This window comes from Empidonax traillii, unplaced genomic scaffold (genome assembly GCF_003031625.1).
Source record: "Empidonax traillii isolate 1590-97213 ecotype Southwest subspecies unplaced genomic scaffold, ASM303162v1 scaffold10:size5872457, whole genome shotgun sequence".
NCBI classification, from domain to species: Eukaryota; Metazoa; Chordata; class Aves; order Passeriformes; family Tyrannidae; genus Empidonax; species Empidonax traillii.
Window position 1 is genome coordinate 69,370 of NW_020955203.1, and position 14,823 is coordinate 84,192.

Here is a 14,823-nt window from a genome sequence, read left to right on the forward strand (position 1 = left end):
TGACATGGAATACAATTCTCATACTAGTATCTGCTTGAATGCAGGGTTTATTTTGCACTGGGATTTGCTGCAATATTTGTATGACTACACTGAACAGGGGGGCTGCAAAATGAACCACTCCAGTAGAACCTGAATGTACGCCACAGGCATTTGTCACCTTTTTGGGGACAAATATACCCTGGGAGGTGTCTCCTCAGAGATCTTGCCTCATGCATCAAGAGGGCAGTCAGGCACACCCTCATTACAAGAGAAGAACCATCAGGGTTGCATCACTCATGAATCCCACCACTGAAACCAGCGACTTGCTGTTACAGTCAAATCAACTCCCTGTATAAGCCCCAAACTGCTCATTGCTCCTGGTTCTTCTGTCAGCCCGGTGCCATTTCTCAATCTTAACATTTGCTTGCTATTTTCCTTAAGATATTTAAGTGACTGCAGTTGCCAAGACAACCACTTCATCAACACCAGCACTTCAGCTCATCTATCTTGGGCTTCCCTTCCGTTCACCATGACTTCTAGGAAATCAGCTGCCAAAACCAGCAACTTTGAAATCTGGCTTTTGTGTTTTTAACTTTTAGCAGTAGCCTTTGAGATCTCCTGTCCTAAGAATCTGAAGTTCCTGTCATAGGAACAGCTTTGTTTTAATTATATCCTCAGAAGTAAGGTTTCCTGTAAAGCTGGAAGAAGTCTGATAGCTTAAATTCCAAGGCACTGAGGTAATCACAGAGGTATACATCCAAACCAGGTTTATGCATGCCTGTTCTGTTGCTTTCAATAACTCACTGAAGCCTCCTTCAATTTTGTTGTCTGTTACCAAGAGAAACAGGAAGTGACACAATATTTCTGACACTTATCAAACCCAGCACAGGCCTTGAAATGCACACCCATATGTGTGTCTTTTCTAAAAAATATCACAGAACCTTCACAAAGTGAGTAGTAAGTGGATAATCCCCATAACTATATGCATGTTTTAACTAAATCAGGCTTAAGCTGTCCAACTCTCCTGCCGTGGCAGCCATGAAACCTAGTGGCAAAGTCAGCTGAGCTCTGCAACAGCCAAATCCTAGGATGACATAATACAATTTCTAGGAGTTTCTCAATAGTGGAAGTATGGAAATAAGATCCTGCCTAGTACTGCCCTTCCCCCAACCCACTTCTGTTAGACCAAAATAAGAAGGCTTCACAAGTCCAGTCACAGCAAGAGCTTTGATCAGAATTTACATCTTACAAAAGAAAGGAATATACCAACAAAAACAGTCGAGGCAGGTCTGGTTGAATTCTAACGCCAACAATGCTATCAGCATCTTTGTATCACCAGCATCTCAAGCCACATGAGAGCAGCCTCCCAAGCTTAGGTCTACATGGCCCTGGTTGCTGTGCCCAAGAGATTTACAGCTGCGGCTGTGCTGGCTTTGCATCCATTAGCACGGATACTGGCAGCGGCCGAGCCATGGCAACGTGGATTAAGCATGGGCTGCAAAACCAGCTCGTAAGCTGGGTCAGTTCACAACTGGTGTTAAATATCACACTGTCGCTACCAGACCCCACTACAGGTCAAATGTGCCACTGCTGCATTGCAGACATACTTGAGCACTATAAAGTGATCCCACTGGTTTATTACTGTGGGCCTTGGTGTTTTGCCATGGTTGCCACAGTGTCATTGGAGAATGCCCCACATACTCCTTTGGCTGTACCTATTTATACAAGGTTAACAAAACTAGAGAAGGTAAAGGCGTTATAGTCTGCCTGAAACTCAAACCGTACACAGCAATCACATTAAGCTGTGACTAAACATTATTTTAGCAAATAAATATTGTATAACACCATTTATCAATGCATTTATAATTAAGGCAGTTAGAAAAACCAGCTTTCCTTATAAAAGGAAAGGTACCTGCAGGTCAGTTGCGCTGTAGTTTTCTATTTAAAGTGCTTGCTAAGTGCAGAATTTGGCTTCCCGCCCATGTGTTTTAAGCTCAGTGTTGTGGCATAGCCTGGGTAATTGCACTTTGGGTGACAAGCACAACAGAGCTCAGAGGCATGTCAGTAAAACACCTCAAACCTCGTTCTAACTGACTGGAACCAAATCCTGCCCTGTGAACGTGCCAGCTCCATGACGTGCCACACCAGGCTGTTTCCCTGGCTGTGCTCCGGAGCTGTGAGCCATTTCACACTTCCACACTTGACATCAAATCCCACATGCTGATTTCTCTATGCTGAGAGGCTTCATTTCAACCCACCCTTCAAAGCACCACGAGAGAAGACCTAGGGTGGCTGAAGTGGAAGTGCACAAGAGGCTGGAGCAATTAATACAGTACAAGAAAGAAATCCCAGAGGTGGGAGGTAGAAAAGCTGGGTAGCTTCAAAAATCAGTGCAGACCCCTCTGACATTTCAAACGATGAGGCAGACAAGGGACAAATTTGCCTCCTCCAACAAGAAGTTCACCCAGATTCTCCACAATGCACTCTTTCTGAGATTTATTTCAAAAGCCTGCATAGCAAACGTCTCACAAGCCTACATACTCAGGCCTTGACTTGATGGCTTTCTCTTCAACACCAGGAATGTCCCCCTCCTCCCCCAGGTTAAGTTACACAACCCCAGCTTTATTTTTTGCTCTAAGAGAATTGCCGCAGCTGCCTCACGGACAAAGTCTGTGCAGAGGAGTGTGACTTGTCAGTACATCAGGTTCTGTGCTGGGGTGCTTCAAGAAACTGCTCAGGCTTTTATTTTTAAAAACCAGGAATAAGCAGAAGTTCTTATTGAAAAATATCTCTTTGCTTTTGTGCTTAAGCAGCCTGAAAACTATTCACTTGACAATTTCTTCAGCTATACCGAATTTAAATACTGTACTTGTAAATATACAAGTTGAATTTGTTTTGGAAGAAAGCTTTTCCATGTGTTATTTATAAAAAGCAAGACACTTCCTACCTACAGATTTAGTCAATTATGCTATTATAAGATATACTCATTTTACGTAAAAATGTTAATTTATCCAGAATAATGAATATGAACTCATCACAGAAAGAAAACCTAGTCCCTGAACACTAAATTACTCTTGTCAAAGAACATTTGACCCTCCTTGACATTCAAAGCTGTGCAAACCCCTGTGTGTCTACACGGTTCCTCCAGTGTTATCCCAGTGTCCTTCACATGAGCACCTCTTACAATCACTAGAGATGATGGACAAAGCACTGCACTGGCTCTCTTATCCTGTTTGTGTAGCATCTGCAGACTGTTCTGGACAAGTGCTGTGCTGCACCCACACAAAGGGCCTAACAGATGACCATATCTGGATTGTGCATCCCTTTCACCCAGTCTAACATCAGGCTGCAGCGAGTCGCGTTCAGAGCTAACAGGACACCACAATATTTAAAAGTTTAACCAACTATAACTCAGCTAAACATACTAAAGAAGGTTTGTTGGCTGCTCCCTAGCAGAAGATGATGTTTGATTGGCCAGAAAAGCATGTAGGAACAGACACACACTTTTCTTGGAAGAAGTTGATTTCCCACAGCCCTCTTATTTCAAATTGATGTCCTGTAGTTACTAATCCACAAATTAGGATTCAAATTCAATGTGCCAACCAAGTGTTAAAACTAGGCTTTATGATCAGCCCAAATTTTGTCATCCTCAGTTTTTCTCCATTACTACATTTGTATAAATTATGTTTCACACAAGAGCAGTCTAACAAAACTGAAGTCCCTTCTGAGAACAGGGAAACTCCTTTCCTGTGCCATCATTATGTTCCTCTGCCATAAAACACCTCCTTCACAGTATTTTTTTTTACTAGAAAGAGATTTAAAATAGAGTTTAGATGACAACCATGCAAAACCGACTATTTACGCCAAGTTTGTTCCCCCTATACTCAGTGCTGGTGAGGCTGCACCTCCAGTGCTGTGTTCAGTTCTGGCCCCTTAATTCAAGAAAGACGCTGAGGTGCTGAAGAGTAACAAAGCTGGTGAAGGGTCTAGAGGGTAAGTCCTATGAGGAGAGGCTGAAGGAGCTGGGGTTGTTTAGTCTGGAGAAGAGGAGGCTCAGGGGAGACCTCATCGCTCTCTACAACTCCCTGAAAGGAGGCTGTAGCCAGGTGGCGGTCAGGCTCTTCTCCCAGGTAGCCAATGATAGGACAAGAGGACACAGTCTTAAGCTTCACCAAGGGAGGTTTAGGTTGGACATTGGGAAGAATTTTGACACAGAAAGGGTGATTAGACATTGGAAGGGGCAGCCTAGGGAGATGGTGAAGTCACTATCCCTGGAGGTGTTTAAGGAAAGACTGGACATGGCACTCAATGCTCTGATCTAGTTGACATGGTAGTGGTCAGTCAAAGGTTGGACTCGATCTAGGAGGTCTTTTCCAATTTAATTTTTTCCGTGAAACATACAGTATCTATTCTTCTTTCTAGAGCACAGGAGTCACTGCTCTATACTTAGCAAGGAGACAAAAGAAAAACCCCAAAACTTACTTATAACCTCAGCTACGAACTAAGTCAAGCTGAACAAAAAGTAAATCCCAAATAAACCGATGCATGCAAGAGTTACAAATAGAATAGAACTGACGCAGGTGCCAACAAATGAAGAGTTAGTCTGCCCACTAACCTCCAGACAGAGGTCTGCAGTATAACTTACAGGCTGTCCCAGTATCACATTTGCTTTAAAAGCAGACACTAGCCACCTTGGAAGCATAGGTTAGATGTAGGCAGGTCAAATCACTGTTCTCTTGAAAAAAACTGTGTCTGTGGCACTTGAGAACACGGTTTAGTGGTGAACAACGTGGTAATGGTGCTGGGTTGACAACTGGACTCAATGATCTTAGAGGTGTTTTCCACCCTTAATGATCCTATGGTTCTAAACAGGTGAAAGTCATCCATGTGCTCAAAGCTGAGAGCTGCAGGGGAGAAGAAGAGACAGAACAAGTCTCTGAGACACCAAGAGCTCTAACCAGGTCACACATGGTGATCTTATGTCAGCCTGCAGTCATGACTCAAAGTACAGTTACTCCAGTTTAGGAACAGAGTTGAAGGAAGAGGGAGACTGAGACGGGCTTGGATTCCAAGAGATTCCAAGACAAATGAAGAGGCCTGGGAGCATGACGATGACCGGTCTCTCATGGCCAATCATGGTAAAACCTTTCTGCACGCCTCTACCATTGCACAGAGCTGACCCTAGAGAACGTGGCATCAGCTGCCTGGACAGCAGGAGACATCTCACATATGGTACACATGCTGAAGCCACGCCCATGTGACATTTCACTGCACCCCCACAAGGTAGGGGAACAGGCAATGCCCCGCTTTGGGATGGTTGTTCATGGCCCTTATCCCAACGTGACCTGATCCACCACTTAGCAACACATCTACAGCTGCCAGCAGGAAACACCCTGGCTGAGGCAGGTACCACACACCAACAGCAACCATCCCACCACGGCTTCTCACAGCTTCTGTTGATTGCCAGCGGGTTACTCGCTGTCCCTTGCAGGCAAAGTATGGTCCCTGGTTGAAGAACCCAAGCGTAAGCACATCACTTACACCAGAGACATGGACAAAAGTGAACAACTGCTTAGTAGGTGTGGGACAAGCTTGGAAATTGGATAAAAATTAATAGTGATATGTCTGAGTTGAACATTAAGTAGGCTGCTTTGAATTAGGGAAACTGGAGTATCACCTCTAACAGCACTAGAGCCCAGACTCATTCCATGACACCCAGAATAAAGTGGCCAAGACTGGCAGATTTCTTACGCTATCCCTCCTTAGCAGCAGCCAGTACAAATCCAACCTCTTTCCAAAGGCAGAATAGCCATGGATGAGACAGGTTCAAGATCATGTACTCAGCTACTATTGCAATTTAAAATACATCTCCAGAGTGACATGTCACAATTACTACAAAACCTCTGAGGCAGGTTTTTAGCTCCTGATGAGTCTGTCCATAAACCTCTGAGGGTCAAAACAATCTTCAGTATTAAAAAATGTTTTCAAAAATAATTCAGCCAATTTCAAAATACAAAAGCCCAAATGTTCACAGCCTCCTACCCAGCTTGCCCCCCGTAGGGCTGCTATTGCTGTATTCCAGGCCAAAGGCAGCCAAGCTCCTTCCACACAAATCAAAGACTGCAACCAGCAGGAAAAAAAAAAAATCAGTTACATTTCACAGAAAGCATATTAGTCAAATTTTGAAGCACATAAGCTTTCAGTTTTCTGGCAGAGACTGAGAAATGGAAATCATTCCATATGTTGGTCTCAAAACTTTCATTTTTATATGCTCCAATGGAGATCAGGCAGCAATATAAAATGCTTAGTTTCATTTGGAAGTACTTTCAAAAAAAAAAAAAAAAGTGACAATAGGTCCTCTGTAGAGAATTGTTTAAACATGGCTATGGCTGTGTCAAGAAACAGCCACTTGACACTCAGAGAATTAAGCAAGAGAAGAAACGTTACCATCACACACTGAACTTGAAAACTAAGTTGTCAGTAAGACTTGTGTCTCAACGTCTTTTTTGCTTAGCATTTTGAGTAACGCGGACACAGTCATAAAAAAAACGAGGTTAGGCAGAGATCCCACTGAAGTGGCAACATCATTGAGAACAAACAAGGCTTTTTTTTTCCACCTTCACCAAAAAGTGCCATGCAGCTTCATCTCAAGCATTTTGTTACCACATGAATGACAAATTAGAAGGGATTTAGGTAATAGCTACAAGATACTTAAAAGGTACAGAAGAGACCCTGAGCCTCTCAAGTTATACTGCTTAATGCACCACTGAAAGGCATTCAGCTACTAAGTGTGGGTACAGTTACTGTTCTGCAGAGAAGTAACTGGGAACACCGAGATGAAATTCAGTTTTCCTCAATACATTATAAGAAGCCCATTCTTTTAATAAAGGTGAGTGCTTTTACAGATAGTTATTCTAGCCAAGATAAGCAAACACTTGCACACTAGTGTGGTTTACATCCATGAATAAGGGGCCTTTACGAGCAGACTTTATGCAAGAACAAATGCGTATTCACAGAACGTATTGTAAGTCCAAACTACTCCATTGCATGGCTTTTGTTTTGACAAGGCCAAAGAGGGTACTGCAAAAGAGAATATTATTTCAGCCTTTGCCTAGGTCTGACAGCAAAAGGCTTCTAGCTGCAGAGGTGTGTAAGGATTATTTTAGAACCAAAGAACTTTTGTACAGTGGACAGGAGACTATCGCTCAAAAATTGGCCCAAGTGACAAAATTGGTTAAACACTGGTCCTTGCACTGTTTCAATACTCTGGCAGAGAGTTTTGGATCTTAATCCCTCCAAATATTTTGTTACAATGAACATTAAAACATATGTTTTAAATACTTGACTAGCATACATAACTTGGGGAAGAGTCACATAGCTATTGCAAACATGTCCTTCCTGCTATTGACTTAGGCTTCTCAAGCAAAATTTATCCAAACTTTTAAACTACCTGCATAATTTTAAGACACCAAAATAGACCAAAAGGAACATTGTTCATGCTTTTGGTACTAAAACCTTAAGGAGTAAGACACAGCCTGTCTGCCAGGCAGCCTTCTCTTTGTTAAACACAGATACTATGAAACCTCAACGTGTCACCCACGTAAAGTTCAGCCCCTTTATGTTCTCATCGTTCTCCAGGTAAAAGCCTCAGTTAAAAAGAAACATCCAGGAATCTTGAGGTCGCATTTGTTCAAATCAAGCAATATCCAAAATATCCTAAATGCATCCTAATTCAGTAGTTCTCATTTACCTCCTATTTGTAAGCCGCTTCTGGCAAATATTTATGTATTTTATATATTTCAGGAAGTGTGGAGATAGGCAATCAATCAACCTGGATAATCTTGGCTACTAGTGCTTCTGGGGGGGTACACAATGCCAAAGTTATTACTGTCAAACTGGCGTTGTGAGATGAGACATTCTCAGCAAGTCACCACCACGAAAACAAAGCAAGATTACCTGCAGTTCCTCTAACTCATAATGCTGGATAAAAACACTAAGGCTTTAAAAATGAAGCAGCATTCTGGAAATAGCTAGCTAATTTTGTGTACAGGGATGTATGTTTGCACACATCTGATCACGTGCAGACCAAATTATAAGAGGGCCTGCTGTACTATGAGTCACACAATCTCTAGTTCATCCACACTGCAGGCCACCTGTAACTGCGATACTTCCAACTTGAACTCAGTTACATTTAAACTCAATGTAAAATGTCCACCTTTTAGCCGATGCTATTCATTCCCTTGAACACCTGATCAACCTGCCATAAACTACACAACCAAACCGCACACCGAAGATCAGAGCTAAGGTTCTGCAAGAGGTTTTTTTTTTTCCCTGGCATTCCCTACCCTCTAGACACAAAATGAGTACTGCGCAGTAGACTTAAAGTGCTATTATACAGAAGATACCTAGGTGAGTATATCACCATGAAAACAGCAGGCAGTCTAAGAGTGACTTCAGAAACAGCGAGGCAAAACCACGTTTGAGTGTTTGAAAAGTTACAGATGTGTCAAACCCTCAGATATTGGCATAACATCACTGCACTATTTGATCTAAAGGATTTACCAAAAAAAGAAAAAATACATAACCCCATCACTTTTCCAAAACCAAAGAGTCAAAAACTTCCACTAATTCCTATAATATGAACCTCATCTGAAGCTACATGCTGTAGTGACTATTGCTTGAAAAGACAGGCAAGAAGTTTCAAGAGGCACAGTTCCTTGATACCTAAAGAAAAAAAAAGTCAAGTTATATTTTACCTCATCCAAGGACCACTCTGTACAAAAATTAAGCAAAGCAAGTGCTCACTCTATCCACATGGACAGCTTTCCATTTTATTCTAATGGCAGAGCCGGGACGTGCTGCAGTTCTCCTCTTGCCATACAACAGGACCTAAATGCACATGATCTCATACATTCAGGCAGTATCAGAAGTGCTTCTTGGCACACACAATAATCCTACCAGGATCAGAGGAGCCTAGGGAAAGACTCGGAGCTGCCCACCAAAATAACCTTGCCCATTTCCTCACGAGGATACACTGATGTCCAAAACAGGTTACAGGATGGACAAGTTGTCTGTGCAGATAACAGTTGTAGCCATCCAAAAAACTATATGGAACAGCAGAGTGAGTGACTATCAGGTATTGCCCAGGCCTGAGACTCTGAGGTCATAACTGTGCTTACGATCCATGAATCAACATCAGAAGTTTTTTGCCTCCCTGCCTGCAGGCAGCCAAGAGCCTCCTTGGCTTTGGAGACAGGCTGCTCTGAACTGGAGCTCTGCAGAGCTGGAGCAAGCAGGGCTCTATGCACCCCTTTGCTGCATCAAACTACTGCTTATTACCATCAAAGATACCTAAAGGCAACAAAAATAGGAGACCAAGTACACAGAGAGAAACTCTGTAGCACCTTGCTATGCAGAGGCCTGCGGTAGCTTTTGTGCTCAAGAGTGCCACACATTTTTCCTCAAGAATCAAGTAAATTTTTGTGAAGTTAAATGTTCTACAAGTTATATAATTATGTAAGTGCTTAGGACACTTATATTTGCTTAATTTTAGGCTTTCTGAGAAGTAGACTACAATACCAAACTTTAAAACATGGTATTTGTTCTTGCCATTAGTTATCCATAAGTTCTCTATTTCCTGCTCTGAAATACTAACAAATACTGCAAATCACATTGAAATCAAATCACCTGGAAGAAGCTGAGATCCAACAATACAGAACTCCATACAGCATAGGGTTAATGAGTAACAAAAAGCAAGGATAATAATGCCTTGACAAGCATTTAGCCCCCAAATTGCTTAACAAAACTAATCATAATGCTTGCTGGTTTTTTCCCCTTCCAACTTATGTGTCAAAGCTTGTTCCTTCAAGCAGGAAAAATACCTTATGAAAAGAACAGCCTTAAGAACTATCAAATAGTAACTTTAACAATGTAGTTAATTTTTCTTGTTTCTTTTCATGCTAGGTGTATTAATTTTAATCTACCCAGTCTGAATCACCTCTGAAGGAGCTTTTAATATTGACTTTTGCTCTACATTAAACATACTTCTTGGCACAGTGTGCTTGGTCAAACCATGCTTCTGGGTAGTGCTATATGCTCAATAACGAGGTTTCTATTTGTGTAATTTCTCACTTGTACCTCCCCTAAAACGCTGGCTCCCGGCACAAGAATATCACCCAACTAAAAAAAATTTAGAAGAACTGTCTTTTTTTAAAGACAATCAAACACTGTGTACCTAACGTGTAATGGCACCAACCATTCAGGATCTTGAGTAAGCCATCAGGAGACACTTTCTAGTAGTCCTGCAAGTGTCCTGAAAACACTGCTTGATCAAAGCACTGGGCAGTGGTTCATCAACCACAATGCTCTGAAGGCTCAAGCATCAAAGAAAGACGCTGGATTTCAAGACAGAGATAAGAATTGTTACCTGAGATAGTGAAGGTTTCACCAAGCAGAGCCCTCAGCCACTAAGATCTATCCCAACTCGCACCCATCATCACCAGATTACAGCATAACCACCTTTGTTGTGGTGGTCCCCATTTAAGTATCGGCCAAAATTAAGGGTGAAGAAGTTCTCCTGCCACATAGCAAAGGACCATCTCAGATGAACAGAAGATGCCTATGGCATAAAGGTGGAATCAGTGAACTGCTCACACCTAACTCTGCAGATTATGGCACAATCTGGTTCTCTGCTGCTCAGGCACTGCCTGCAAAACCAGAAGAAGTCATTCCCATCACTTCCAGAGCGATTCAGAACTATTACATAGGCCAGTGGATTCTGATCTAAAGACCCGTCTTATCACACCATGTCCTTCCCAGTTGACCTAAGAAAGAAGCGTCACCACTTGTGACCATGACACAAAGCATTTCATTCTGAGAAAAATACTCCCTTCATCACTCAAAAAACCTCAGTAACTGAATCAGATGTGAGCAACACCTTCAACACACAAGATCTACCTAAATTTCACCCTTAAACTCTGTGAATGAGTCTGGGACCGAGAATTTCAGTTCACCTATTGCAGTCAGGTGCCTGTAGCCCAACACAACTGATTCTGCCTGAACTTTTGTCAAACTCAATTTCCTCCTGACAGCAACTGAGGGACAGACATTGGCTCTTATCTCAACCTCTTTGCAGGATTTAACATCACTGCCCCTGAGCTATTTTTGCCTTGCCAGAGAGGAATGAGAAGCAACCAGTGCATGGAACAGTTCAGCTCCTTCCTTGAGGATGGTAATATGGAACCTAAACAAAGGGTTGCCCAAAACATTAGAAACTATTGAGTATGACTGGGAATACAATAATTAGGCAAGACAAAGGTTGATATCATCTCCGCTGCAGATGTCCACCTTCAGATGATCACACAGAGGAGGGGGAGGCTGCTGGATCATCCCTTGCTGCTACAAGCTGCTCTTCACGCAGTTGTTGCTCCTAGAGGCCGCTGCCCTTGCCATCTAGCTTGTAGAACCCAAACTCTGAAGCACCGCAGCAGACTGAGCATGCTATCCTAGCTGACAAAATATTCTTAGATGCTGTGCTTGAATTTTTAAGAAGTCCCCAACTTTATTACAGCTAGCAGGTTGATAACGTACCATCTAAAATAAATATTCAGGAAGACTTGTTTTCTGCTTCAGCTTATCAAATGCTACAGATACAGGATTTGCAACTGAAACCAGTCTGTTCAAATGTTGAACTAGCTTTAGACAGCAGTAGCTACTGTCAAGGAGGTGCAGAGAAAGCACTTTCCTCCTTTCAGTTTATTCAGCTATTCCAACAACAGAGAGAAAGGCTGTATTTTCCCAAGATTCCAAAAGCTGATGTTACCAGCTCCGAGATTTCCACAGGCACAAATCAAGCATCTCTATTCCCTATCAACAATCATTAACACTTTCTTTATTAAGGTCACTCTAAACACAGGTTTTCCTTAAAATATTTATACTGTAGCTTAACTAGAAGCCTTTGTTTTTCCCCTCCAGTTCCTACCCTTAAACTACACTTCAAGTGGACGAAAGTTCTAAACTCTCATTGCCACAAAGCTGAAAAAAAAGCTACATCCTGTAATTGCATATTTCTAGTCCTGCTTACCTAACCTTAGTAAACTAAAAACACAAAACAAGATGAAGCTAGATATTACACCAAGTCAAGAAATATGAGAAATGAAACAGAGGCAAAGCAAGCACTAGTTCAGAGCAGCATATACTATCAGTACATCATTGAAGTCATTCATCAAATAAAGTTTGGGTATTAATCTGATCTCTGAGTGACTCCATAAGCCATGTCTAATGCATCTGAAGGCCTAATACAAAGACAGCCGCGAAGATCACTTCTCCCTAGGGACAGAATGAGGGTCCAAGACCGCTTTTTCAGTGGCTCAGAAGTCAGGATACGTAACCAAAGATCAGACGCTACAAAAATCCACCCCACAGAGCTCCTCCTGGAGGAAGGATGAGAGAAACAGCACACAAGAGACTTCAGCCACGCCACTTAAAGGGAATACTGCTGCTCTGGAGGCACTATCAGACCTCAGCCTCCCACTCTCAAAACAAGTGTCACAGGACTGGTGAAAACAATTTAGAAGAAAGACACAACAGTTCAATCACATCAAATACTCAGAAAGATAGCATAGTCACAACACTGTGTAAGGCAACTGGCACCCTTGCCTAAATCTACGCTTGTTAACACACATCCCCAGATTATTTCACAGGCCGCTTCAGGTTCTTTCTAGGAACAACTGCAAACACACATACCAGAGTGTTCCCCAACCAAGCAAACATATTTTGATCCGTTATGATCTCTTTGAAAAAAAAAAAAAAAAGGATGAGTAATTTAAGTGCAGGAAGAGGTTGCGAGACCATTCGGATGTGAAGATGACACTGTTACCAACCAACGACTGGAGCGACTTCCTGAATAAGTAATAATGGAGGTGAGTCTAAGAATACACCTATCACACCTACATGAGTAAGCCAGCCAACTCATTACAAAAGGCAAGCCTTGTGCCAAAGCCTTCCCTTCCTCCCAAACAATGAGGCCAAACCGAACGTGACTCAAATCTATTATTCCCCAAGCTACAGGTTATTTTGGTCCTGTGGAACAAAGTTTCAAACCTTGACCTGGAGAGGCCAAGAGGCACCAAAGGTGCACGTTAGTCAAGCAAAGACACCGTTCAAAATTTTCTTCAGTTTGACAGAGGCCAAAGGGCATGGAATGTGAGATGCAGGAGCCACAACTGAAACAGTTAACTGCTGGGAGAAGCGAGCTGGTGGGGACAATATTTTGCCAGGGATCAAACAGACATCAAGTGCAGAGAAGTGTGGCTGATACAGAGTATCCTCTGCACACTCTAAGGTCTTCCAGTTGCTTGCTTTAAGAAAAAAAGGGCAACTCCTCCTTCTCCAGTTGTTTTGATAATTTAAGTCCGCTGCCTTCAGTTCTTTTGTGGGACAGCTGTGCCAGATTTTTTACTCGCTGTATGCACAAGAGTGGAAATAACAACCACAAAAGTTTTTTTGTATGAACAGGAAGGCTGAGAGAGGAATTGAAAGCATTTATCTACCTTCACCCATTATGTGTTGCCGTAGCCTTTTGAAGGCTGCCTTCTGAAAGTTTGGAGAGGAAAAAAACAGGAGTAGAAAAAATAATCATGTAAAACAAGCCTGAAGCCCATGAAGTTCTGAGGAAAACACAGCCTTTATCCTGAACTAGCCATCGATGAGGGCAGCTATCGAGGGATGGCTGGAAAGCCCCTTCCTTTGAAATAAGTATCATCATAGAACTGTAGAATGGTTTGGCTTGGAAGGAACGTTAAAGATCACTCAATTCCAATGCCCTGCCATGGGCAGGGACATCTTCCACTAGACCAGGTTGCTCAGAGCCCCATCCAACCTGGCCTTGAACACTGCCAGGGATGGGCTATCCACAGCTTCTCTGGGTAACCTGTTCCAGGGCCTCCCCATCCTCAAAGCAAAGAATTTCTTCCTAATCTCTAATCTAAACCCTCTCTCTTTCAGTTTGAAGCCATTACGCATTGTCCTATCAGTTTAAGATCTTTAAAACAGTCTTGCCCCATCCTTCCTGTGAGTTCCCATCAGATCCTGGAAGGATATGGAAACACAGACCAGACGATGTCCAGAGGTCCCTTCCAACCGCCACATCCCCGTGATTCTGTGACACACACATACAGAGAAGAGCCACGGGGGCACCCCGGAGCGGCAGGGGCGAACTCCTGCCCTTCCCTGAGGTCCCGCAGGAGGCTCTTTTGGGGCTAAAAGAGCAGGTTCCCAGCGAGGCGACGGCCTTGCCCGGGCCGAGCCCGAGCCCCCTCCCGCAGGCCCGGCCCCGGCCCGGCCCCACCGCGCGGCCCGGGGGGGGGGGGCGGGAAGGCCCTACCTTGAAGTACCCGCCCTCGTACAGCGTGTTGGGGGGCCCGAAGATCGCCACCTCCCAGTTGTAGAGGTCGGACTCGTCGACCAGGGTGATGCGGAAGCCCTCGACCGGCTCCTCCTGCAGCGACTTCAGCTCCAGCATCAGCGCCTTCTGCGAGCTGCTCATCTGCTGCTGGGCCATGGCGCGGCGCGGCCCCCGCCGCGGCCGCCCCGCGGGTGCCGGTGCCGCTGTTGCCGGTGCTCCCGGTGCTCCCGGTGCTGCCGGAGCCGCCCCCGCCCCTCCCCGCGCTGACGGACCCGCCGCCGCCACTTCCTTTTGTGACGGCGCCGCTCGCGCTGACCTCAGCGCGCCGCGCCGGACACGCCCCCACCGCGCGCGGGACACGCCCACACACACACACCCCGCCACCGCCGCGCGCCACGCCCCGCCCCTTTCGCCGCGCGCTCTTAAAGGGGCCGCGACCC

At 44.0% G+C, this 14,823-nt stretch overlaps 1 protein-coding gene across 1 annotated transcript in view; it reads right to left on the reverse strand.

The window, feature by feature from the left end:
- LOC114058116 (ubiquitin-conjugating enzyme E2 R2) overlaps window positions 1-14,696 on the reverse strand; it is a 51,178-nt gene extending 36,482 nt beyond the window's left edge. The window contains exon 1 of the mRNA XM_027885127.1: window positions 14,363-14,696. Within this exon, the coding sequence (XP_027740928.1) occupies window positions 14,363-14,539 (177 nt within the window). The 5' untranslated portion in view covers window positions 14,540-14,696. The remainder of the gene's footprint in view (window positions 1-14,362) is intronic.
- Window positions 14,697-14,823: the final 127 nt, after the last annotated feature.